This window comes from Chlorocebus sabaeus, chromosome 16, assembly GCF_047675955.1.
Source record: "Chlorocebus sabaeus isolate Y175 chromosome 16, mChlSab1.0.hap1, whole genome shotgun sequence".
NCBI classification, from domain to species: domain Eukaryota; kingdom Metazoa; phylum Chordata; class Mammalia; order Primates; family Cercopithecidae; genus Chlorocebus; species Chlorocebus sabaeus.
This window is the reverse complement of record NC_132919.1, coordinates 33,830,581-33,856,466: the sequence shown is the minus strand read 5'-3', so window position 1 is coordinate 33,856,466 and position 25,886 is coordinate 33,830,581. Positions and strand designations below refer to the sequence as shown.

Genomic DNA, 25,886 nt, shown 5'->3' with positions numbered 1-25,886 from the left:
CACTCCCCGAGGTCAGACCCTGGCCTGCTAATCTGCCCCGTCACAGGCTTTTCATGAGTCCTTATCGGCCTTCCTCAGTATGTCAGTGTTATGAAGAAGTGGGGAATCTGCTCCTCCCAGGCTAATATCGAAGGGCAAAAGGGGCTGTGACAGAGGCAAACATTCAGACTACAGCCAGATGTGAAACTGAAGCAGCAAGAGGAAACACAAGAGCATAGGTAAAAAAAAAAAAAAAAAAAAAAAGAAAAGAAAAAAATTCTTTAAAAAAACCTCATTTATCTAATTTTAGGTGCAGTCTGCATCTAAGGGCATGAGGCATTAGTAAAATAGTATTTAAGGGAAAATTTGTGAAGGAAAATGAGTAAAAAAATTCTGGGAAGGCTGGGTGTGGTGGCCCGTCCCTGTAATCCCAGCACTTTGGGAGGCTCAGGTGGGTGGATCACCCGAGGTCAACAGTTCGAGACCAGCCTGGCCAACATGGTGAAACCCCATCTCTACTAAAAATACAAAAATTTATCGAGACTGGTGGCTTTTGCCTGTAGTCCCAGCTACTCTGGAGGCTGAGGCAGGAGATTTGCTTGAACCTGGGGGGCGGAGAGATCATGCCATTGTACTCCAGCCTGGGCACAGAGCAAAACTGTCTCAAAAAAAGAAAAAAAAATTCTGGGAAATGTGGAAAGGATATTCATCTGGAGCTAGAATCTCAGTAAATGTTGTATTTATCATAATTGTTATCAGTATTCAAATAACATTGATGAGACTTAGGAGTCACGAGACCATAGGGTCTGCTAGTTCAAAATCAATTAGATTTGTTTTGTGGATCCCATCAGTGGAAGTTATGGGGAGAAAAACTGCAGCTTAAAGTAAGGAGACTATTTCTAACACAGATGTCAGAGAACAGGAGGGACTAGAGGACTATTTGAGAGGTAGTGAGTTGCTCATCGCTGGAGGTTTGCATAGCAACTTGTTGGGAGTTGGGAATATTATAGAGGAGATTTTAGAATCCAATAGATTGTAGGCTCTTTAAAGTCCTTTCCAATACTTCTGTGATTCTATGATATAAATAGAATGTTATGGGAAATTTCCCTAAGGAGCCATAAAATACTACATTTACATGTACCTATAGAAGAGGCTCACATTCTAAAAACAATTCCCCGGGTCGACTCTGGTTTTCCTGAAGGAAGTGAGAAGGCAACCAAGAACAAACTGATGTCAGAGGAGTGCACACGGTCTTGCCGGATGCCTGCTTTCTTCCTCTTGGTGAGTACGTACAACACCCACAGGGTCCCTGCTTTGCAAAGATCACGCAGAAAGATGGGTTCTCTTCTCCTAGAGGAATAATTTTGGTTGAGTTAGCAAATATTTTGTTTTGCAATGAACTAAAGGTAAGGGGATCTTTTCTAAAATATTTGTTTCAGAGTTCAAATTTCAGTTTAGGTGGCTGTTTTCTGGTCTAGGAAGCAAAAGAAGGGTGACAATAGTTTAGTGACCATGCCCCAAAAGCTCGTGTTCTTTTCCAAGTCTTAGAGGTTTCCGCAGCACAGGGCAGAACTGTTAGAAGGGAAGGAAAATGCTGCTCTCACATCACACTATACATGAAGAAATGTACTTTTGAGATTTAGAACATGTGAAGAGTTAAAAAGGTTTCTGCATTTGGTATCAACTGACATTCTTTCAGGAGTAAAATAAAGCTTTTCAAAGTGCATGAAATAATACATAAAAATACCGAATTTTATTTATTTACTTTTATTTTTATTTTTTTAGACAGAGTCCCACTCCGCCGCCCAGGCTGGAGTGCAGTTGTGCGATCATGGCTCACTGCAGCCTCAAACTCCTGGGCTCAAGAGATCCTCCCACCTCAGCCTCCTAGGTAGCTGGGACTGCAGGTGTGCACCACTATACCTGCCTAATGTTTAACATTTTAAAAATCTTTTGTAGAGATGGAGTCTTGCTATGTTGTCCATGCTGGTCTCAACTTCTGGCCGAAAGCAATCCTCTCACATCCACCTCCCAAAGTGCTGAGATTACAGATTGTGAGCTACCACACCCAGCCTATGTTTGTGTTTATAGCAAGATCTTCTACAGTACATATACTATAAAATGATACTTCCTTAGTTCTCTAATGCCTTCCTTTCTTCCCCTTTTGAATTATAAATAAGAGCATCTTCTCACTTTGACTTCTATTTCTGCATATTCTCTAATACCTTCCTGGGCTCCTGTACCAACCCATGCCCTTTACATCCAGGCTCAGTGTTGGTGTTTACTGATTTGAAATGCAAAACGGCTGAAAATGTTAGCAATTTAATTTTTCCATTATGACAAATATTAAGCATTCACCTTTATTTATGCCTACTTATTCTGACAAGGCTAAGGATATTTGGCAAAATGATTAGAAAACAGCAGTATCAAAGATAATTTCCAGTTGGGTGTGGTGGCTTACATCTGTAATCCCAGCACTTTGGGAGGGAGGTCCAGGCAGGAGGATTGCAACATAGCAAGACTCCATCTCTCTCAAAAAAAAAAAAAAAAAGAAAGAAAGAAAGAAAGAAAGACAAAAAAAAAATTAGCCAGGCATGGCACGTGTCTGTAGTCTCAGCTACTAGGGAGACTAAAGTTGGAGAATCACTTGAGCTGGGAGGTTGAGGTTGCAGCGAACTATTATTGCGCCACTGCACTCCAGGCTGCACAACAGAGCAAGATCCTGTCTCAAAAAACAAACCAACCAACCAACCAACAAACAAACAAAAACCCCTAAAAAACCCCAAACTAACAACAACAAATATACATATATAGAGAGATGATTTCCAACATTAAAATGTATGTCCAGTAATTGATAGTTTTGAAGAAAATAATGTAATCTTTGGAATTCTTGTTAATGTAGAAACATTTCTATCCTGATTATAGGAACTCCTTTCTTTCATTGTTTGGAGCACAGAGGGGCTGCTGAAATGGAGAGTCTCAAGACTGATACTGAAATGCCCTATCCTGAGGTAATAGTAGATGTGGGCAAAGTGATTTTTGGGGAAGAAAACAGGAAGAAGATGACCAACAGCTATTTGAAAAGATCTGAGAATTCTAGAATTATCCGGGCTATATGTGCACTGTTAAATTCTGGAGGTGGTGTGATCAAAGCAGAGATTGATGATAAAACCTATAGTTACCAATGCCATGGGCTGGGACAGGATTTGGAAACATCTTTTCAAAAGCTCCTTCCTTCAGGTTCACAGAAATACCTTGACTACATGCAGCAGGGGCACAATCTCCTCATTTTTGTGAAGTCATGGAGCCCAGATGTTTTCAGCCTTCCACTAAGGATTTGCAGCTTGCGCTCCAATTTATATCAGAGAGATGTGACTTCTGCTATCAACTTGAGCGCTAGCAGTGCCCTGGAGCTTCTCAGAGAGAAATGTTTTAGAGCCCAAAGAGGAAGACCAAGGGTGAAGAAGTTGCATCCTCAGCAGGTTCTCGATAGATACATTCAGGAAGAGGAAGATATGAGGATATTGGCCTCAGAGTTTTTTAAAAAGGACAGACTCGTGTATAAGGAGAAACTCAGCTTTACTGAGTCAACACATGTCGAATTTAAAAGGTTCACCACCAAAAAGGTCATACCTCGGATTAAAGAAATGCTGCCTCATTATGTTTCTGCATTTGCCAACACTCAAGGGGGATATGTCCTCATTGGGGTGGATGATAAGAGCAAAGAAGTGGTTGGATGTAAGTGGGAAAAAGTGAATCCTGATTTATTAAAAAAAGAAATCGAAAACTGCATTGAAAAATTGCCTACATTCCACTTCTGCTGTGAGAAGCCAAAGGTAAATTTCACTACAAAAATCCTGAATGTGTACCAAAAAGATGTCCTGGATGGTTATGTCTGTGTGATTCAAGTGGAGCCCTTCTGTTGCGTGGTGTTTGCAGAGGCCCCAGATTCCTGGATCATGAAAGACAATTCTGTCACACGGCTGACAGCTGAGCAGTGGGTGGTCATGATGCTGGATACTCAGTCAGGTAAAGGGAAATGAAGTCATTGTCCCCATCAGCAGGGAGGAACCCCTTTCTCTGCCTTTTGTGGATATTTGATCGTATATTTTAGTTAAAAAAATAGAAATTTATATTTGCTTATAAGTGTTCTCCCATTACAGTGTTCCTTATCTAACATTTTTAGTTCCAAAGACTCAGAATATAAACCATTTGAGGTCAAGAAACGTTTGGATTCTATGGCCTAAACAACTTTTTTTTTTTTTTTTTTTTTAAAGACTCTGTCACCCAGGCTGGAGGGCAGTGGTGTGATCTGGGCTCACTGCAACCTCCACCTCCCAGCTGCAAGTGATTCTCCTGCCTCAGCCTCCCAAGTAGCTGGGATTACAGGCACACGCCACCATGCTGGCTAATTTTTGTATTTTTGATAAAGATGGGGTTTCGCCATGTTGCCCTGGCTGGTCTTGAACTTCTAACCTCAAGTGATCCACTCACCTCAACCTCCCAAAGTGCTGGGATTACAGGTGTGAGCCACCACTCCTGGCCAGCCTAGGCAACTTTCAAAGGAAAGTTACCATGTGCCATCAGCCATGAGTTAGGAAAGGTCTCCTTTTATTCTCTATAAACCTGTTGAAAAAATTGTGTAGGCTGATCATCCCAGTCAAAATTGGAATAGCCTCATTTTAGAGATGATATTCTAGAGAAACACTGTTTAAGAATGACTCCGAGGCCGGGAGCAGTCCTAGCACTTTGGGAGGACGAGGTAGGCAGATTGCTTGAGCCCAGGAGTTTGAGACCAGCCTGGCCAACATAGTGAAGCCGCATCTCTCCCCCAAATATAAAAATTAGCCAAGCGTGGTGGTGTACCCCTGTAGTCCCAGCTACATGGGAGGGTGAGGTGGGGGGATTGCTAGAGCCTGGGAGGTAGAGGTTGCAGTCAGCCAAGATCACCCACTTCACTCCAGCCTAAGCAACAGAGAAAGACCCCGTCTGAAAAAAAAAAAAAACAAACGACTCCACTATTCCACTAATTCTTTCAAGCAAAACATTGTTGACAAATTTGAACTGTTTCAGTAACCTTAGGAGCTAATAACCTTAAGCCACTGGGCTTAGGGCACCACCAAGTGGGGGAAAATGATGCAAAAGAAGATGCGAACTAAGCCTATAGTCCTTTATGGATTATCTGCTTGCCTTCACGGCCACTGTGTTCCAAATTTGATCAAGACTTGAGTGATTAGAGAATTTTACTGGGTCATTCTTTCTCTTGTTTTAAATTTGTTTGAGTTCACTTCTCTCCTCCTCTCCCCCAAAGATCCTGCCACTTTGGATTCCATCTAATCTTAGATGGGGACGTAAATAACTGTAACAACTTTTTTTTTTTTTTTTGAAACAGGGTCTTGCTCTGTCACCTAGACTGGAGTGCAGTGGCACGATCTCAGTTCACTGCAGCCTCTGCCTCCCAGGTTCAAGCAATTCTCCCACCTCGGCCTCCCGAGTAGCTGGGATTACAGGCGCACCACTATGCCTAGCTAATTTTTGTATTTTTAGTAGGGACAGGGTTTCATCATGTTGGCCAGGCTGGTCTTTTACTCCTGACCTCAGGTGATCCACCCACCTCAGCCTCCCAAAGTGCTGGGATTACAGGTGTGAGCCACCACACCTGGCCAACGCCATTTTTCAAATACTATGCTTTAATCCTTGCTGATCCCCACTAGATGCTTTTTCTTCTTAGAGACAACCTGGAGTCAGAATATTATAACTGAAATGAACCTAAGGGATTATTACTTCACTCCTGCGTGAGAGAGAGGTGAAATGACTTGCCCAAGCCGAGTCACACAGTGACATAGAATATGTGTGATATGTCCCCTGCAGGAATCCCCAGACTTCCTTTCCTGACATATGTGAGCTGTCTGAGGCACAGTAAGTATGATGGCTCAGGCACCCGTGCACATCACAGGTCTCCAGTAATAAGAGCCAAAAAAAAGAGGCTTTTTTTTTTTTTTTTTTTTTACTTTTTATTTTTTGTTTGAAACAATTTTCCATGTAATTGTCTAGCTCCTTCCAGCTTGGCCACAGACTACAACTCTTACTTGATTTCATCAGCTTCATCTGCACGAAAAAGTCCTGGATATCCCATAAAAGTCCATGAATTTAAGGAGGCTCTGCAACGACATTTGTTTCCAGGTATTCCCTCTTGATTTCAACTTAGGGGACTATTTGTTTTCTAAAATTGAGTTGGGAGGTATTAGTAGCAATGAGTTCAAGTGTTTCTCCTTAGAGAAGGTCAAATGAAGGACTTAGCAGACATAATGATCCTGGAATTTTACACACACATATATATCTATATCTTTTATATATATATATAATAGATAATATCTATATATCTATATATCTGACCCTTGTTTCCAGTCATCTGATTCCCACTGTTACTATTTCTGTATGCTTTCCAACTTCTCATAACATATGGCTTTTGTTTTCCAAATTTGAGAGTGCAGGGAATTTCTCAGGTTTCAACCATCAAAAAACTGCTCCCTGGCTTTCCAATGGAGAATGAACTATTGGGTTATCTGAACTTCTTCTGAAGCAGGGTTTCTCAACCTTAGCACTATTGTCATTTGAGTCAGATAACTCTTTGCTGGGGGAGGGAGAGTCCTGTGAATTGTAGAATACTTAGCAGCATTCTAGCTGGTACCTACTACATACCAGTAGCTCCCCTCCAATTGTGACAATAAAAAATTCTCAGGCCGTGCATGGTGGCTCATGCCTGTAATCCCAGCACTTTGGGAGGCCGAGGCGGGTGACCTAACCTGAGGTCAGGAGTTCAAGACCAACCTAGCCAACATGGTGAAACCCGTCTCTACTAAAAATACAAAAATTAGCCAGGTGTGGTGGCGTGTGACTGTAATCTCAGCTACTCTGGAGGCTGAGGCAGAAGAATCGCTGGAACCAGGGATGCAGAGGCTGCAGTGAGCCAAGATTACGCCACTGGACTACAGGCTGGGTGACAGCGAGACTCCATCTAAAAAAATACATATATATATATATATATGTGTGTGTGTGTATATATATATGTGTGTGTGTGTGTGTGTGTGTGTGTGTATATATATATATATATATATATATATATATATATATATATATATATATTCTCTAGATATTGCCAAATATCCTTGGGGATGGGTGAGAGTTGGGGAGTAAAACTGCTCCTGGTTAAGAATCACAATTCTAAAGGAAAGCTCTTATTTTCCCAATTGCACCAGGTATCATTTTTTTTCTGCAATGTTGCAGGAATACTTACCATATACTTTTGTAGGTTTTGGTAACATCTATTCCTTGAATTTTCAGTGTCACAGCAAGAGGTACAATTTAAACCAGAATCCCTCTGTAAGAAGCTGTTCTCAGATCATAAAGAACTGGAGGGATTAATGAAGACCCTGATACATCCTTGTTCTCGGGGGATTGTGATATTTTCTAGAAGCTGGGCTGGTGATGTTGGCTTCAGGAAAGAACAGAATGTCCTGTGTGATGCTCTCCTAATAGCAGTTAACAGCCCCATGGTACTCTATACAATCTTAATAGACCCCGATTGGCTTGGAGGACTTGAATATGCCCGAAACACAGCTCATCAGTTAAAGCAGAAGCTGCAAGCTGTTGGTGGTTACACAGGGAAAGTGTGCATCAGTCCAAGGCTGATACACCTGACCAGCACACAGAGTAGACCTGGTGAGATCCCGCTGCGCTACCCCAGGTCCTACAGGCTTGCTGATGAGGAGGAAATGGAAGACTTGCTGCAGGCTCTTGTGGTGGTCTGCCTGTGCTCCAGATCTCTTCTGAGTGACCAGCTGGGCTGTGAATTTTTCAACTTGCTCATAATGGAGCAGAGCCAGTTGCTTTCTGAGAGTCTTCAGGAGACACGTGAATTATTCATCCACTGCTTTCCAGGAATCAGGAAGACAGCCCTAGCCATAAAGATCATGGAGAAAATTAAGGACTTGTTTCACTGCAAACCAAAAGAAATCCTCTATGTTTGTGAAAGTGACTCCCTAAAGGATTTTGTGACGTAAGAGTTTTACCAACCACACACACACACAAATATATTTAGTCAGTCTTTTCAAGAGTGTCACAAAAGTAATTTGTGTTTTTAGTTTAAGTTTTTTAGTGCCTCAGCTGCATAAGTGCAAGAGCCCAAACTATATACACATTTCCAAATAATCACAGAATTGAACTGTAAACAGGTAATTTAGAATGTTCAACCTTAAACATCTCATTATAAATAACCCACATGTGCATAACTTAAATTTATAGAACCAGAAACTTTCTTTTTTCACAACCCTTAGCCTTAAATTTAAGAGAAGTAAAAATGAACCCATTCTGCTTTAAGTATACTTTTTGTTTGATACGTAATGTCTTAAAGTCATAGGGTATTTCTGCTAATTAGACATTGTACCTAGCGAAACTTAAATTTAAATACAGCTTGATTTTGTTCATAAAATATTTTCATTTTTGACTTGTAAAATCAGTAATTTTAGAAAATATACAAGTTCTCTTCTGATTTAAATCTCTTACTTTTAATTTAGTAAAATGAATTGGTCATTATGGAATTCAGCAAACGAGGGTGAAATCATTATGATTTTTGGTTTGGTTTTGTTATTCAATACATCTTTTTGAGCACTGTTGATATGGTATCTACTGTGTTACATTTAGTGTTAGAGGAGAAAACATATTGAAGACCTTGCCATAAAAAAACCATATGAATATTGTATAATAATAAAGGCATGCTCATTTTAATTAATTAATTAATTAATTTATTTATTTTTGAGACAGAGTCTTGCTCTGTCACCCAGGCTAGAGTGCATTGGCATGATCTCAGCTCGCTACAAACTCTGTCTCCTGGGTTCAAGTGATTCTCCTGCCTCAGCCTCCTGAGTAGCTGCGATTACAAGTGTGCCTCACCATGCCTAGCTAATTTTTGTGTTTTTCATAGAGACAGGGTTTCACCATGTTGGCTAGGCTGGTCTTGAACTCCTGACCTCAAGTGTTCCGCCCACCTCCTTCTTGCAAAGTGCTGGGATTACAGGCGTGAGCCACTGCACCTGGTCTCATGCCCATTTTAACAGGCTAGAGGTTGGTTGGCAAATATTCCCCAGTGAAGGAGACCATTGGGCACACTGTTAAGAAGTCAGCAGGAGAAGTGAATCAAATGTGGGAGGGCCTTCTAGGCAAAGGGTACAACAAGTACAAAGACATAGAGACACTAGAGAACCGGAATGGTAGGTCTGACTAGAGTCGTGCAGAGTGTGGGTATATAGCAGGTGGTGATGTTGAAAAGGAGGCAGATGCCAGATTATGAGGAATCCTGTAGACTGTGCTGAGGACTATGTTCTTTATTAAGATTTATAGCTAAGTTTAAAAATACTCCAGTAAAATGGCTAACTCAACAAATATCTATTAAACCCTTAATGTGAGAGGGATACAAAGACGGCTAAGAATCAGTGCTTTTATTTGAGTCCACACAGTCCAAACCAGAAGAGAAGAACATAGTTATGATTCAAGACATAGGGAGTAAAGGCCCTAGGAACTGCATATGTAAAATCATGGAATGTGTAGGGATGAGTGATGTTACTTGGATCCAAATTAAAGGAGGCAGAAAACAACCAAATTTGTTAAGAAAAAATACATATATGCTAAAGCATACTATAAAGGAAAATTGAGCTAAGTAAATGAGGTAGCTCCAAAGAGGCATAGCCCCGTAGATTTGGCACCCTACTTGATGTGTCATGGAACTCAGCATCCTCTTGATGTTTTTCTTACCCAAATCTAAAGAAGCTTTAGAGGAATTTGAACTAGTGCATGCTTTGTTGCACATAAAAGTTATGATAGGCATCTAGGTAACTGTTCTCTAGCTCTAAAGAGAACAGAGAGTAAAGAAATGGTAGTGGTAGTAAGAGGTATAACTTAACTTTGAGATTCCTTTAGATGTAATGAACTTGTCTTCAGGATTGCCAGACAGTAGGAACAGACTGCTAATAGAAATAATACCATCTGTGACATTTCAGAAATTTCACATGCAGATTTAACTGGATAACCTCAAAGAGCAAGGTGTAAAATTATGCATTCGGTCTGTCAGGTAACTTGTAATTAGAACAGTTTTGTGGTATTAACATTACTGAATCAATGACTCAGTCTGCAGAAGAGAATCAGCCTCTGATTCCATTCCAGAGAGTAATGAATGCTGATGTTCTCTTTGGTGATATGCCTCAAGCCTTGTTTTTTCCATCCTTACAGCCAACAAACCACCTGCCAAGCTGTGACCCGGAAAACTTTCATGCAAGGGGAGTTTCTAAAGATTAAACACATAGTGATGGATGAGACTGAGAATTTCTGCAGCAAATATGGCAATTGGTACATGAAGGCTAAGAACATCACCCATCCAAAGGCAAAGGGGGCTGGAAGTGAAAACCTTCACCATGGGGTTCTCTGGCTTTTTTTTGACCCTTTTCAAATCCATCATGCAGATGTCAACGGCCTTCCCCCTCCATCTGCTCAGTTTCCTCGAAAAACAATCACCGGTGGGATCCACTGTGCTCTGGAAATAGCAAATGTTATGAAAGAAGAAATGAAGAGGATCAAAGAAAATCCTCCCTCCAACATATCTCCAGACACATTAGCATCGTTCAGGGAGACTGCCTATGAGGAAGCAATGTGTGCCCAGGGTCTGCCTGGAGTGTGTGAGACAAAGACTAATCTGACAACAGAACAAATAGCTAACTATGTGGCAGGAAAATGTCACAGCCTGTTCCAGTGTGGCTATCTGTCCAAAGATATAGCAATTCTGTGCAGGAGAGGGGAGGACAGAGGACGCTATAAGCTTGCACTACTAAAAGCAATGGAATTAATTGAGACCCACAGAGCATCAGAGGTTGTGTTTAGCCAGGCCACTGGTGTTTGCGGAAGCCACATTGTTTTAGACAGTATTCAGCAATTTTCAGGCCTGGAGAGGACTATCGTGTTTGGGCTTAGTCCAGAATGCGACCAGTCAGAGGAATTTCATAAGCTCTGCTTTGCTTCAAGAGCTATTAAACACCTCTACCTGCTTTATGAAAAGAGGGCAACCTTCTGAAAATTATTACAAATAATAGAGGAAGGCAGGAAGAGCAGAGTCCTTTCTCCTAGACAGGTGGCAGTGACTCCCTTTTAAGATTACAAGTGAGGAAATCAAGGTATATCAGTATGGCCTGGAGCCACAGAAATGTCTCTTGGAGCTGAGCCTTCCACTCTCTTTCAATGCCACTGGCCTTTTCACAGTCTCCTTCACTTCCTACCTATGCAATTACAATAGACTAAATTAGTCCCCTGTCTCCAGCTTTCCCATTCAATCCAGCTATCATCCATTAAACAGAGAAGTTCTCCTTAAATAGGGAACTGATTTTATGTAATACCTTGCTAACATATCTTCAGTGAGTCCCCACAGCCTTCAAACCTTACCAATTTTCAAGACTTTCATTAATATGCCCTGACTTGCTCTCCCAACCACATCCCTTATTGTATCTCCATCTCCCAGTGTTTCTCATGCACCCCAGCCTAGGTGGCATAGTTTTTGGGTGGTGGTATGGTGCCCTCCAGGCTGGTTACTTTGACTGGATAGGTCTCAAAAGTAGCCAGTTAACTGGCACCTCATACTGGCTATGGGTCTCAAGCTTTCCAGGTCCAGAACTTGATTGCCTTTTTGTACCAAGTCTAGATCAGTTTCTTGGGGATGCTTTATGCTAATCAAGCTCACAAAGGACCAATGCATAAATGAAAATGCTACTCTGTTAATTTATAGTGAGGACCATCGTCATAACTGGGTCAAATGCTTTTGCTAATCAATGCCCTCAAAGGTAATTTAGGAAGCCAAATTATATGAACATAGCCTTACTGTAAGGGAAGCTAGTAATTTGATTCAAATGTTAAAAGTCTTCAGGCCATATTAGACTATTGCAATATCTATTAGGTGGGTTCAAAAGTGCAAAAACTGCAGTTACTTTTGCACCAACTTAATATAAAATAAGATTGCAATATTTCTAAAATAAAGATATTTCTATCACAAGCATTAGACAAATTAGTTTACAGGTTTACAAGCTAAAGCAAATTTAGAATGCTAAAGATGACTAATTTTTCATTATTCTCTGCCTTCAGATGAATTTTTTTTCTCTGTCTTGGTTTCTAAAGTTTCCAGGTTTACCACCAACCCTCTCTGTACTGCCCCCAACATTTTTTGCCTACATTTATTCTCTACGTATATGAATACACACATGTAGGCTAGAAACGCCTTATACTCTGCCACTGGCCTGGAAAGTAGTCTTCCTATAAGAGGCCTTTGCATATCTCTGATCTCTTCCATTATGACTTGGTGCTAATTTTTAAATCCAACTCTCAGAGTTTACCGGGATCCTGAGTGGCAACTTTACCACCGACACCACCCACACACATCCCTGACTCTTGGTCTGTGCCTGTGCCATTTTCTCAGTCTTTAAACCCTTTTCTGTGTCCTCCACCTTTGAAATCCTTACTTGTCAATCACTTCCTTGTTCAAATGCCTACTACCTCAATTAAACTTTTACTATCTCCTTAAGTGAAACTTTCCAATGTATATGATACATATGAGAAATAAAATAAAAATTCCCTTTTTCTAGTCAGCTCCTCAAATGGCTGAGCCAATTCTGTGCTCTTCAAATTACTCTTGCTTTTGCAAGGATTTTTACATTGCTTTGGAAGTATTCCTATTTCCAAACTGTTTTTAACTTCTAGAAAAGTTTAGGATAACTTGATTGACTCTGGGGAGGCTTGAATCCAGGAGAACATGTGGAAACTTTGGTTATGATTTTAGATAAAGCCCCTCAGCCTCCCAAGAGGTGGAAGAGCAGGCAGCGTTTCGAGAAGCTCTCTTAGCTGCCTTTCTGAATTGCTTAGGCCCGTTAGAAGGGCTAGTCTGCACTTAGGCATGGATTGAAAAGAAAAACCTCTCCCTTGCTTCCCACTGCTCTAATTACTGGTGTTTCTTCCTTTTGACCTTTCCTTGGGGGCTTTAAGGTATTTTTGGGTAGGAGGAAATGAAGTTCAGCAATTGGTTTTGCAAAAGATGCCAGTGGATTGACATTCTGATGTAAGGAGATGTATGAATTCTATAAAAATAATTTAAAGAGTCAAAGTCAACAGGGTATGAAGGAGTATGAGTGGGACAGGGAATTGTTATATTTTAGTCATAAGCCTTAGTGCCATTTGACTTTTTAAAATATATGCATGCATCACATAATTTTTAATAACATAATTGATTTGTAAAGAATTGTTTTAAATATTGAATTTGAGAGTCTTTGTCAGTTCTTAGTCTAGTGAAACAACTCAATCAGGATGAAAGTAAAATAACTAACTCAGTGATTCTCAACCCTGGATGCTCATTACAATTTCCTGGGGAACTTAAAAAGAAATCAGTGATCAGGCCAGACACCAGACTAATTAACCTTAGCAAGTCTGGATACAGGCTCGGGCATCGGTATTTATTAAATGTTGTCCAGGCAGGGTGCAGTGGCTCATGCCTGTAATACCAGAACTTTGAGAGGCTGAGGTCGGGGGCAATCACTTGAGGCCAGGAGACCAGCCTGGGCAACATAACAAGACCCCATCTCTACAAAAATGTTTTTTAAAAACTTAGCTGGGTATGGTAGTGCATGCTTTTAGTCCTAGCTACTCCAGAGGCCAAGGTGGGAGGATCACTTGAGCCCAGGAGTTTGAGGCTACAGTGAGCTATGATTACTCCACTGCACTCCAGCCTGGGTTAGAGAGCAAGACTCTATCTCTTAAAAAAAAAAAAAAAGTCCAGATGATTCTAATATGTTACAAGGGTTGAGAACCATTGAACCCTTCTCCTAGTTTCTTATTTCTGTCCTCAAAAAATGTGTGCACATTTCTCTTCCTATTAAGACTGTGAGCTCCTTGAGAGTAAGAGGATGAGTAGAGCAACTAGTACAGTGCCTCACACACGGCAGGTGCTCAGTAAATATTTGCTGAACTGTACTTGTAGCTTTTAGAAAACTGGAATCTACAATGATTCTATTCAATAGTATGAATTTCTAATGTTAGCGATTTCAAAGAAGTCAGTGTGGAGAATAATCTTTAACACTGTAATAATGAAGAATAAGGGAATAATAAAGGCAACTCAATTGTTTTTAGGCAACAGGTCAAATTAAGGATCTATGATGATAGTTCGGTAGATTCAAATGTAAGATTAGGAACTGGTGGGGACTAAGAATAATTGACTAACTGGGTTGTACTTAGAATTCTCAATGTTTTCTACAAAGTCTTAATATGGATGGATAAAGCAATTAACTAAATGAAATAACTAAGATAAAAGAGAAGCTTTGGAAGCTGTGAGAAGCTTCTAAAACTTACTCTTAAAAAGGGTAATATAATATTATTATGGAAGCTTTGGAAATGGAGAAAAGCAAAATTAAAAGTTCTTAAATCAGGCTGGGTGTAGTGGCTCACGCTGGTAATCCTAGCACTTTGGGAGACTGAGGTGGGTGGATCACCTGAGGTCAGGAGTTAGAGACTAGCCTGACCAACATAGAGAAACCCTGTCTTCACTAAAAGTACAAAATTAGCTGGGCATGGTGGCGCATGCCTGTAATCCCAGCTACTCTGGAGGCTGAGGCAGGAGAATTGCTTGAACTTAGGAGGCGGAGGTTGCGGTGAGCTGAGATCGCACCACTGCACTTCAGCCTGGGCAACAAAGGGTGAAACTCTGTCTCAAAAAAAAAAAAAAAGTTCTTAAATCATCTTGTTATCTGGGTGTAACTTTTTTTCATTTTTGCTTCTTTATTTCTATTCTTTGTTGATACGGAAAAATATTTTCACATAGTTATGATCAAGTTGTGCTGTCAACTTTATATCCTATATGTGTGCTTTTTCCATTTAATTGTTGTGTGAGATATTGCTGTAGACTACATTATTGTTCCCAATATTTCATACCTGTCTATATCTATACCCTTTGTAGTTACTAATGTTAGAGGTAGAGATATTTTCCAGCCCTATAATATGGCCTTGGTCATGTGACTTGGAATGTTAGTAGTTGTGATGTGCACTGAGGCTGCACCTGGACTTCCAGCATTGGGTTTACTCTCTCGGGTTTCTGCTATTTCCATACAAAGAATGTACCCTGGGTGGTGCTCCAGCCACTGAGATATGTGAATCCAACTCCAACTCAACTCATGGCCTGGAGCCAAGTTCCACCAGTCCTAACTAGCTCCACCAAAATCCAGCTGATCTGAAAGTGCATGAATGAGAAATAAAAGTTTATTATTTAATGACTGAGATTTCAAGGTTGTTTGTTTTGTAGCTGTAGCCGACTAATGCAGGCATTTCCTTACGTTGTAGCAGTCTTCAATATAATCATTTTTAATGGGTGCACCATATCTTAGCCAGATCATATGAAATTTCAATGATCATTCCCTTGTTATTTGTGTCACTAGCAATTTTACACCAATTAAAATTAAGCCAGGCACATACTCAGGCATACAACCTTTTCTTTTTCTGGTATAGTTATAAATCCCTGGAGATGGGTTTACTGGATGAAAAGGTGACCTGGATGAAAGAATCACCTTATTTAGATTAGTTCTGATGGGAAGTGAATAGAAAACCCCAATCACCGCATCTGATAACGTATACATTTTGCTGCACTAACTAAGAGAACAAAATGCTGACATCAGGTTCTGATGACAAAAAAGGCAATGGTATCTTGGAAACAGGTGACTCTAAAAGGGCTGCAAGGGAGCACAGAGAGTGAAACTAAGGCTCACCACCCTAACCCGGAGCTGCAGAGGAAGCACTTAACTTGGAGAACTATGGGTAGAAACATTAATTATATAACCTCGACACTGTATTTAAAAAAAGTCTGTGGTCACTTAAAACTGACATAGGGTACAAAGAGAAAAGAAAAGATGCCTCTGACCATGAACAGGACCTTTTAATATTTTTTTAGTTAAAATTTTTTTTTTGAGACAGGGTCTCATTCTTTTTGCTCACACTGGGGTGCAGTAGCGCAATCACAGCTCACTGCAGCCTCGACTTCCCAGGATCAGGCGATCCTCCCACCTCAGCTTCTGAGTAGCTGGGACTACAGGTGTGCGCCACCACGCCTGGATAATTTTGGCACTTTTTGTAGAGACAGGATTTTGCCATCTTGCCCAGGCTGGTCTCAAACTCCTGAGCTCAAGCAATCCACCTGCCTCAGCCTCCCAAAGTGCTGGGATTACAGGCGTGAGCCACCGCGCCCAGCCTAAACGGGACTTTTTAAAAAGAGAAACTCTGGCATGGAGAAACCCATTTGAGAAAAGAGGAGAAACTGCAGAGGTCAACTCGATCTTCTATGAAGCTGACTTGCCTCCGTTTCCCCAAGGTTTTGGGCAAGCTGAACATAAAATTATTTTCAAGAAGCTTCAATCTGAAATAAATACAAAGTTTATAATAACCGCATGCTACTATTTATTGAAATCTTACTATAATCAGCTACAATTTGCTAAATGCTTTGCATACATTCTCACAACAACTCTATGAAATATCTACACATTATCTCTACTTCGTAAATGATACAACTGAAGCACAGAGAATTTCACTTTCTCAAAGTCACATATCAAGTAAGTGGCCAAGCTTGTTAAATGTGACATTTAAATAGAATCCTTATTCTCATAATCCAAACTCTGAGAAGTTATAAATACTCTGAAAATACTCTCCAGGGTGTGCTGGAATATTCAGAGTGAACAAGAATACTTATGTTTTCCATCAGGGTCCTCTGTCAAGCTCTTGTCTCTGGAAAGTGTTAGCCTTTATTGTAAGCACACAGCTGACTAGCCTATTCTGTTTCCTACAGTTAATATCTGCAGTCATCACAGAGCCTCTTGATCATTCTGGGAAAATCGAAATTTCTTGATCTGCAAAGCTCAGGATCAGACTCTGCTCGTATTCCTGATCCACCCAAGGTCAGGCCCTCCTGACATGAACTGCCAGATCCCCTCTAAGGCTGCTGCATCTTACTTTCTCCCATTGCAACCTTGCAGGCATTTCTTGGTGATGTAGAATTATGATGTCCCCACCTTCCTTCCCTTAAAATCCCAGACAAATATAGGTACAACGTCAGAGCAGATATTGCTGATTATCAAAGGAAATGGGCATTTAGAAAGTTCCAGGGACAGTGTTTTCTCTCTGAATCTACCTCATTCACAAAGGGAAGGAGGGCCCTTAGCTGCCTCATTCAATATCTTCAGTTAACAGAAGGCAAACATGATTTTGAAAGAAACGGGATCAGTTTTCACTTTTGTTCCTTCTTTCATTCTCAATTTAAAATAGGTGTGAATAATGAGAAATTAAGACATAGCCACTATGTATTTTCTCTTGTTATTGTTTACTACTTCAGAGTTCTCTTGGACCAATTGCAGATAAAGTCCCTCATCCCTGCTTTAATCAGGGAAGGCTGTCTTTGCCCAGTTGTACAGCTTGAAAGAGGCGTGTGGTTGAGGCGGAGACAATGAAGGAAGCAGGTGCTTCCTTCCTAGCCAGCCAAATATGACAAACCCCACCAGCCAAAGGCTAATACATCAAAATACCTTTACAGTCCCATTGATGTCTCCTCTGACACATACAGTTACAACAAACATATATTAAGTGCTTAGTATGTGCTAGACATGGTGCAAATTGTCTTAAAAATATATCTTTTAAACCCCCAGCCAGTCTTTGAATTAGGTATAGCAGTAAGGTAGGATAAGGCAGTGTAAGTGTTAAGAGCTTGAGTCCAGGGGTCAGATCAACTCTGGCATGGAATTCCAATTCTATTCTTAATTGGCTGGATGACCTTGAGCAAGTTACTTTACCTTTTTAAGATTCAGTTTTCTCACCTATAAAACAGAGATAAAATTCATACCTATGTCTTAAGGTAAAGATGAAGATTGAAAGCTAATACTACATTTAGGCTGACCATGGTGGCTGACACCTGTAATCCCAGTATTTTGAGAAGCCGAGGCAGGTGGATCACTTCAGCCCAAGAGTTTGAGACCAGCCTGGGTAGCATGGTGAAACTCCATCTCCACAAAACAAACAAACAAACAAGCCCCCAAAATTTGTCAGGCATGGTGATGTGTGCCAGTAGTCTCAGCTACTTTGGGGGCTGGGGTGGGAGGACCACTTGATCAACCAGGAGGTTGAGGTTACAGAAAGCCGCTACACTGTAGCCTGGGGGACAGAGCATGATACTGTCTGAAAAAGTAAAAATAATAAATAAATATGACATTGGCTGGGCACGGTGGCTCATGCCTGAAATTCCAGCACTTTGAGAGGCTGAGGCGAGAAGATCACTTGAGGTCGAGAGTTCAAGACCAGCCTGGCCATCATGGCGAAACTCTGTGTCTACTAAAAATACAAAACAATTAGCTGGGTGTGGTGGCACGCACCTGTAATCCCAGCTACTTGGGAGGCCGAGGCAGAAGAATCACTTGAGCCCGGGAGGCAGAGGTTGCAGTGAGCCAAGATCATGCCACTGCATTCCAGCCTGGACGACAGAGTGAGACTCTGTCTCAAAAAATAAACAAACAAACAAATAAATAAGACATGTAAATAAAGCATAGTATGTGGAAAGCTCTCAATAAATTTTAGATCTTAATAGTTCCAATTTACAGCTGAGAAGACTCTGACTTAAAAGATAAATACTTAGGGCCAGTTTCGATGGCTCACACCTGTGATCCCAGCAACTTAGTAGGCCAAAGCTGGAGGATTGCTTGAGGCCAGGAGTTTGAGACCAGCCTGGGCAATATAGAGAGACCCTATCTCTATAAAAATTTTGTTTAAATTAGCAGGGTGTGGTGGCACACTCCTGTAGTCCAGCTACTTGGGAAACTGAGGTGGAAGGATTGTCTAAGCCCAAGAGTTCAAGGTTACAGTGAGCCATGATCATACTACTGCACTCCAGCCTGGAGAACACCACAAGACTCTAGCTCTAAAAATAAATAAATAAGTAAATAAATAAACAAATAAATCATAAATACCTTACCCAAGATCACAGCACTAGCAAGTTCTGAGTCTGAGATCTGAACCCGTGTCTGTCCGACTCCAAAGTCCATGTTAGCTTCTATGTTCTTCTGTTTGTACATCAAAGTTAAAGGCATAAGTCTCCTTCTGTGTTGACAGTAATTCATTTGATTTTATGCTGAGACTTGGATCAAATACACTTAGAATACTGATGGCATTCTTAGCCTCTAAATTTTTCTACAAAATCAATATGATTACGTAAATGACTTACATAATAGGAAAATGTTCAGAGGATAGCATTTTGTATACTAAGAAACATAAAAGATATATCTGTCATTACAAGTTCTATATAATTACATTATAGAAAGATTAGAAAATAGAGAACCACAAAAGAAAATTCAATCCCTATTATTACCGCCGAATCATGCAACTGCTTTCACTTTTGCTTGTTCATTTCCTGGGCTAGTCTACCGGCAGATATATTTTAGCAGAGTTGTAATCATAGCATACCTTCCATTTTATATCCTGTTTGGGTTGATTGTCCAGTGACCCCTTTCTTCTCTGCCGTCTCCCATATCGTATGTGAGGCATTTCCCACATTGCAGCCTAGGGAGAGGTGGTTCTCAGTGCCTTTGAGTAAGGAGCCAAGATTATCAGTGCAGTAGTGCCCCTTGCGTTCCAACGGGTTTCATGAGCAGCTGGAACTCATGCCTATAGGGAAGAAGATGATGGGCAAGTAAAGGAGGAGAAAGCTCTTCACCTAACTCCATAAAATATGGGGTAGAGTGGGGTGGGGTGGGGGCAGACATTTTAGGGAACTGCACAACAGAGCAACACAATTAGGACAGAAGCAACCTTCTTTCCTTGCTTCCCCATGGGTCATTGTGGGAAGATGGTATGTGGGTGTGCCCTCCTTGTGCAGTTGCCAGGCACAGAAATCAGGAGGTCTGTAATGCAAACCTCTGTTTGGCTAAAGGTACCGAAGGGTGGCAGAATCGGTTGTCCCCAAATATGCCATTTTGGCACAAGGATTATTTTGAGCTAAAGGCACTTGAAAGTAGCAGATGCATATGAGGACACAAAGGCATAAAAATAATATAACGGACTTTGAGGACTCGGGGGAAGGGTGGGAGAAGGGTGAGGGATAAAAGGCTACACATTGGGTGCAGTGTACACTGCTCGGGTGATGGGTGCACCAAAATCTCAGCAATTACTACTGAAGAATTATCCATGTAACCAAACACCACCTGTTCCCCAAAAACTGTTGAAATAATAATAATAATAAAAAGAAAATAGACCGGGCGCGGTGGCTCAAGCCTGTAATCTCAGCACTTTGGGAGGCCGAGACGGGCGGATCACGAGGTCAGGAGATGGAGACTATCCTGGCTAACACGGTGAAAACCCGTCTCTACTAAAAAATACAAAAAACTAGCCGGGCGCGGTGGCGGGCGCCTGTAGTCCCAGCTACTCGGGAGGCTGAGGCAGGAGAATGGCGTAAACCCGGGAGGCGGAGCTTGCAGTGAGCTGAGATGCGGCCACTGCACTCCAGCCCGGGCGACAGAGCGAGACTCCGTCTCAAAAGAAAAAAAAAAAAAAAAAAAAAAAGAAAAAAAAGAAAAGAGAAGATGCAAAAAGGGAATCTTAATCTTTTTTTCTTCCTGAAAACAGGAGATAAAAGTCCCATGTGAAAGATGCCGTGCCTGTACCAGGAGAAGAAAAAGCATTCTTTGACGGGGGTCATAACCAGGATAATCCTCTATAAACAGACCTTGCTAAAGTAACCCTTATCCTCCTTTGCCTCCACACATAATTTAATGTAATTACTTTTCTACAATTGCACTCTTTGCTCATCCTACTACATAAGCATTTAGGTTTCGGCACTTCTTCAATTTTCTATAGGGGCTCCTATAGGTAAAAATCTGTATGTTTTTCTCTTGTTAATCTGTCATAGGCCAATTTAATCCTCAGGCCTAGCCAAAATCCCTAAGAGAACAGAAGTAAAGTTTTGCCTCCCCTATAGTTTCTGGTAGTGAAAATGGGACCCTAGAAGGCTGGGATGCGCCACTCACTTCAGAGCCTGTGGGTGGGATCCCAGAAGAGCTGACAGAACCTGCAAAAGGTAAAAATTCTTACCAAAGTTAGCTCCCCCACATATCTACCTGAAGTGCCCTGTGGAGAGGAGAACGTTAAACATTTTACTTGTCTTTTCCTTTCCAAATTCAGATCGGCAGGAGAAAAACATTTGTAAGAATGAGTTCTTTGAATTGTCACTTTTATAAATTTGGTCTGGGTATGATCCACAGCCTCCCAGGAATAATAAAAAGTCCTTGTGTGCATTGTCGATGTCGTTTGTGGTGTTTGTCACAGGGAAGAAAATCCTAAGATGAGATTCTTCTTTCGTTTTATGTCCCGAGAGCCTGGTTTTAAAATAGTCTCTCTGGTCTTCGCCGCCAGGGGGCGCAAGTGTTGCTGGTTTGCATCAGGCGGCCAGCCTGGAACCCAAGTTCTAAGATAAGCAGCATTTTCATCCGACTGTGCCAGCTCTCAGAGAAGTTTGTCTTAATAAAAGGTCCCAGTCCATAAGAGGCGTTTGTCATCTGAACTTTCATTGTCTTTTTTTTTTTGAGACACGGTTTTTTGAGACACAGCCTCGACCTTCCAGGGCTCGAAGGATCCTCCCGCTTCAGCCTTTGAAAGTGCTGGGACTACAGGCACTGAGCACGAGGGTGCCTGGCTAATTTTTTTTGTTTCTGTAGAGAGGAAGTCTTGCACTCTGTCGCCCATGCTGGAGTGCAGTGATGTGATCTCAGTCACTATAACCTCCACCTCAACAGGCTCAAGTGATGCTCCTGCCTCAGTCTCCCGAGTATCTGGAATTTCAGACATGCGCCACCACACCTGGCTAATTTTTGTATTTTTTGTAGAGACGGGGTTTCACCATATTAGCCAGGCTGGTCTCGAACTCCTGACCTCAAGTGATCGGTCCACTGCAGCCTCCCAAAATACTGGGATTACAGGCGTGAGCCACCGCGCCCGGCAAAAGGGCTGCATGGCTTGCATCCTCCTTGGGGATGCCTCTTGCATCCGTGGTTAAGTGATAAAAGCCTTATTGATTTTAAGCTATAAAAACTTACTGGTTTGAGTCATAATTAAGATAGCTACAGCTTTGAAGATTTGAACTTTTATATCTAAAAGGATTTTGTTTTTCAAGAAAGCTGTCATCCTAAACAAATATCTATGGAAAGATGAGTCGAAAGAAAATATTAATAGGCAAAAATGAGAACTTTTACCAAAAGTATTAAATTTTGTGTTTATGTATATCTAATTCACGGCTAAGATTTTAAATGAAAATTTTAAGATCTGCTTGTGTCAGTCTCTTTGTTTATGCTTATGTATGTGTGTTGTGTATATGTGATATTTCTCTATCTCCTGATGATATTGCACCGCTACTTGATAGTCTAATTCAGAATGTCTGGGGAAGGACCTTAGCATCTGAATTTTTAAAAAGCATGCCAAAGGATTTGGACAAGCAGCCAAGATTGGGAACTAATATCTGATTAATGAATGACATCTCCAATTCAATTACCTCTAGTGCACAGCACCTTTTCTTATAGCTAAAAATGATTGCTAAATCCACCCTGTCATAATTTTTTCAATGTATAAAGATAGACACCCAAAAGAAATGAAACAAGAAACCAACAAGAGCTCAAGGGAACTGTGACTCCTGTGGGCTGTTGAGGGAGACAGCAGGTCAAAAATTAGCAGGAACTTGATTAGAACGATAGCAACAGTATTGGCAGCTAAATTAATAACAGTGAATCCAGCAGGAATTTCATCTCGGCTGCAGTTACAACTATTAGGATTATGTAGGCTGCTATAAAAATTAAAAGAGAAAGTCAGTGAGATGCACCGTTTAATTTCCTTTCTGGCTCTTTCACTGTTTCTTTTCATTTTGTTTTTTCCCTTTTCCTTGCCAACAGAAAAATAATTCTTGAGTAACTCAGGCCTACTGTACGAGGTAACAATTCTCTCCTCCCTTTCCATCTTCTTCCTCTCCAGTTCCACTCCTGAGAGAGTAATCCTTAATAACAGTTTGGTGTGTATCCAAAAAAAACTTTTTTGTAGCATTGTTCTCCAGAGTGTTTGAAGGATTTCTTCTGATAAAGTTTCTTTAGTCTTTAGCCAGAACTAGTCTTTGACCCACTTAGTCTACTGATAAGCAGGAAATAGCACTTTTCTCCCCCCCTTTGAAGCTAGAAAGGCAGGCCTAAAGTGAGTAGGAGCATTCTGAGAAATGGAAACTTAAAAAAGGCGGCAACCTTCTAGTTTCATTCTCAGAAATACCAAAGCAGTCAATTTCCTGGGCTTGTTTTTCTGCAGAGAGCTCAGATTTGAGAGCCATTTCTAGCCTTTGAGGGTTACCACTGTCCTCAGCCAAACTGCAGGGACTCCTAAGTATATCAGAACTCCTGGAACTTTCTCATCTTTTCAGCATCTCAACCCTGTGGAATCTTTTAATTCGCAAGGTAAGTACAGATTGTCCGGAGAGATCTAAGCCATGCCTATTCAATGGAATGGAGAGTCTCTCAAAGAGACCTCATAACTCTAAGATGAAAATCCCCTCTGTGGCTGTAGACTCTTCCAGACATACCCACTTTAAGCAAGAGAGGACGAAGTAGACACTTCACGTCTACACTTTTAATAAATAAATGAAATAGACAATGAGAGGAGCTGGCCCTTTAGACTGGACTCACCTTGTAGCTGAGGCCTGGGATGTAGGACTCCCGCCCAGAGAGTCCTACATCCTGGCTGGGCTGAGAAAGAGAGATGTAGAGGGTTCTCATAGTTCTGGGGAGCAAACCTTCAGATGAGACACGGGAGGAGCCTTGGGAGGAAGGGATGCTTGTGAAGATTCTTTTTTTTTTCTGAGACAGGATCTTGCTCTTTCACCCAGGCTGGCGTGCAGTGGTGCGATCGCAACTCACTGCAGCCTCGACCTTCCAGGGCTCAAAGGATCCTCCCGCTTCAGCCTTTGAAAGTGCTGGGACTACAGGCACTGAGCACGAGGGTGCCTGGCTAATTTTTTTTGTTTCTGTAGAGAGGAAGTCTTGCTAGATTGACCAGGCTGGTTTCAAACTCCTGACCTCAAGCAATCGTCCTGCCGTGGCCTCCCAATGTGCTGGGATTACAGGCGTGAGCCACTGTACCCGGCCGTGCCTGTGAAGATTCTTTAGCAGTTAGCTGATTACTTCATCGCTATGAAAAGGGGTTTCTTATTTTGATTTTTCTTTTTTTTGAGACAGGATCTCACTCTGTCACCCAGGCTGGAGTGAGGTGATGCAATCGTGGCTCACTGCAGTCTCGACCTCCCCAGGCTCAAGTGATCCTCCCATCTCAGACTCTCTGGAGGAGCTGAAACTATAGACCATGCACCACCACACCCAGCTAATTTTTTTGTATTTTGTAGAGACTGGATTTCCCTGCTCAGACTGGTCTCAAACTCCTGGGCTCAAGCAATCTGCCCACCTTAGCCTCCCAATGTGCTGGGATTACAGGCATGAGCCACTGAGCCCAACTGTGTTTTCTTGTTTTTCATAATATATACACTGTTTTGTTTTCAGAGAATCTTAAGCTGTGTTGACTGGGAAACTATGATCTAGTTGGATTGAGTTGTAATTTTTGCAAGTGCGTCACTGCATTGGGTTATGTTGTTTACTGACATTAATTAAAGTAGATACTTGTGAAAGCCCTAGGTGTTCTGTCTAGCTATGTTTTTACGTATGACTTTTGCTTGCCTGTGTTTAACAGAAATAGACCCATGTTTTTCTTGTTATCAAATGTGTTTTATAAAATAAATGCTATCACAAATACCAGGGAGATTATTTCAGAACGGCTAGTCTTACCAGAGTAATGAAAACTCTCTTGTCTTCCAAGAGGCCTAATAATTTGGGAGACCAGTTTGCACAATGATTAAGAGTCTAGATTTTGGGTCGGGTGTGGTCGCTTATGCCTGTAATCCCAGCACTTTGGGAGGTGAAGGTGGGAGGATCGCTTGAGCCCAGAAGTTTGAGAACAGCCTGGGTAACATAGCAAGACCCCATCTCTACAAAACAAACAAACAGAAAAACTAGCCAGGGCTGGGTGCGGTGGCTCACGCCTGTAATCCCAGCACTCTGGGAGGCCGAGGAAGGTGGATCATTTGAGGTCAGGAGTTTAAGACCAGACTGGCCAACATGGTAAAACACTGTCTCTACTAAAAATACAAAAATTACCTGGGAGTAGTGGTACGTGCCGGTCATTCCAGCTACTCAGGAGGCTGAGATGGAAGGTTCACTTGAACCCAGGAGGTAGAGGGTGCAGTGAGCCGAGATCCCACCTCTGCCTTCAAGCCTGGGCAGCAGAGTGAGAATCTGTCTCAAAAAGAAAAACAAAAAAACTAGCCAGGCATGGTGGCATACACCTGTAGTCCCAGCTACTTGGGAGGCTGAGGTGGGAGGACTACTTGAGTTCAGGAGGTGAAGGCTGCAGTGAGCTATGACTGCACCACTGCACTCCAGTCTGGATGACAGCGAGACCCTGTTGCTTTAAAAAAAAAAAAAAAAAAAAAAAGAAAAAAAAAAAAAAAGAAAAAAGAGAGAGAGAGAGAGTCTAGGTTTTAATTAGAAGCACTAGCATTTAGAATCAAATACTCCTGGATTTGAGCCTCACCCATATGACTCTGAATATGTCCCCCAACCTCAGCTTCCTCATTGATAAAATAAAGGTAACAGTATTTATTGTGAGGAATCAATGAGATTATGTATGTAAAGGTTTTGGTACAGTTCCTGGCTCAATAAATGTTAGCTCTTTCAGCTCAT

General features: G+C 41.5%; 2 protein-coding genes and 1 long non-coding RNA gene across 8 annotated transcripts in view; 2 read left to right on the top strand and 1 right to left on the bottom strand.

Annotated features, from left to right (window-relative positions):
* Positions 1–15,319, top strand: SLFN14 (schlafen family member 14). Of its 6 annotated transcripts, XM_073004859.1 has the most exons (8): positions 1–218; positions 1,127–1,260; positions 2,905–2,990; positions 3,220–4,008; positions 5,851–5,898; positions 6,034–6,162; positions 7,324–8,038; positions 10,264–15,319. In XM_073004859.1, exons 4-8 carry the CDS (start codon positions 3,243–3,245, stop codon positions 11,096–11,098), a joined length of 2,493 nt encoding a protein of 830 aa, XP_072860960.1. In that variant the 5' UTR covers positions 1–218; positions 1,127–1,260; positions 2,905–2,990; positions 3,220–3,242; the 3' UTR covers positions 11,099–15,319. The 6 variants fall into 6 exon arrangements, with proteins under 6 accessions (XP_072860960.1, XP_072860958.1, XP_072860957.1 ...); XM_073004857.1 differs by having other exon boundaries at positions 1,181–1,260; positions 2,905–4,008; XM_073004856.1 differs by having other exon boundaries at positions 2,905–4,008.
* LOC140708636 (uncharacterized) lies at positions 7,853–24,321 on the bottom strand. The gene is made up of 3 exons (XR_012088783.1): positions 23,784–24,321; positions 19,052–19,740; positions 7,853–7,937 (listed from the first exon to the last, which is right to left on the bottom strand). It is a non-coding gene; the product is annotated as an uncharacterized lncRNA (long non-coding RNA).
* Positions 23,439–25,886, top strand: part of LOC103242737 (schlafen family member 13) — a 101,358-nt gene continuing 98,910 nt past the window's right edge. Inside the window, exon 1 of the mRNA XM_073004855.1 lies at positions 23,439–23,555. The gene's annotated coding sequence lies outside the window, so the exon portion shown is untranslated. The remainder of the gene's footprint in view (positions 23,556–25,886) is intronic.

Coding starts and splice junctions, on each gene's coding strand:
- SLFN14 (XM_073004858.1), top strand. CDS start 2,949: ATGGAGAGTCTCAAGACTGATACTGAAATGCCCTATCCTGAGGTAATA. Junction 4,009..5,850: donor GATGCTGGATACTCAGTCAG/GTAAAGGGAAAT, acceptor TGTCCCCTGCAG/GAATCCCCAGACTTCCTTTC. Junction 5,899..6,033: donor TGTGAGCTGTCTGAGGCACA/GTAAGTATGATG, acceptor GTAATTGTCTAG/CTCCTTCCAGCTTGGCCACA.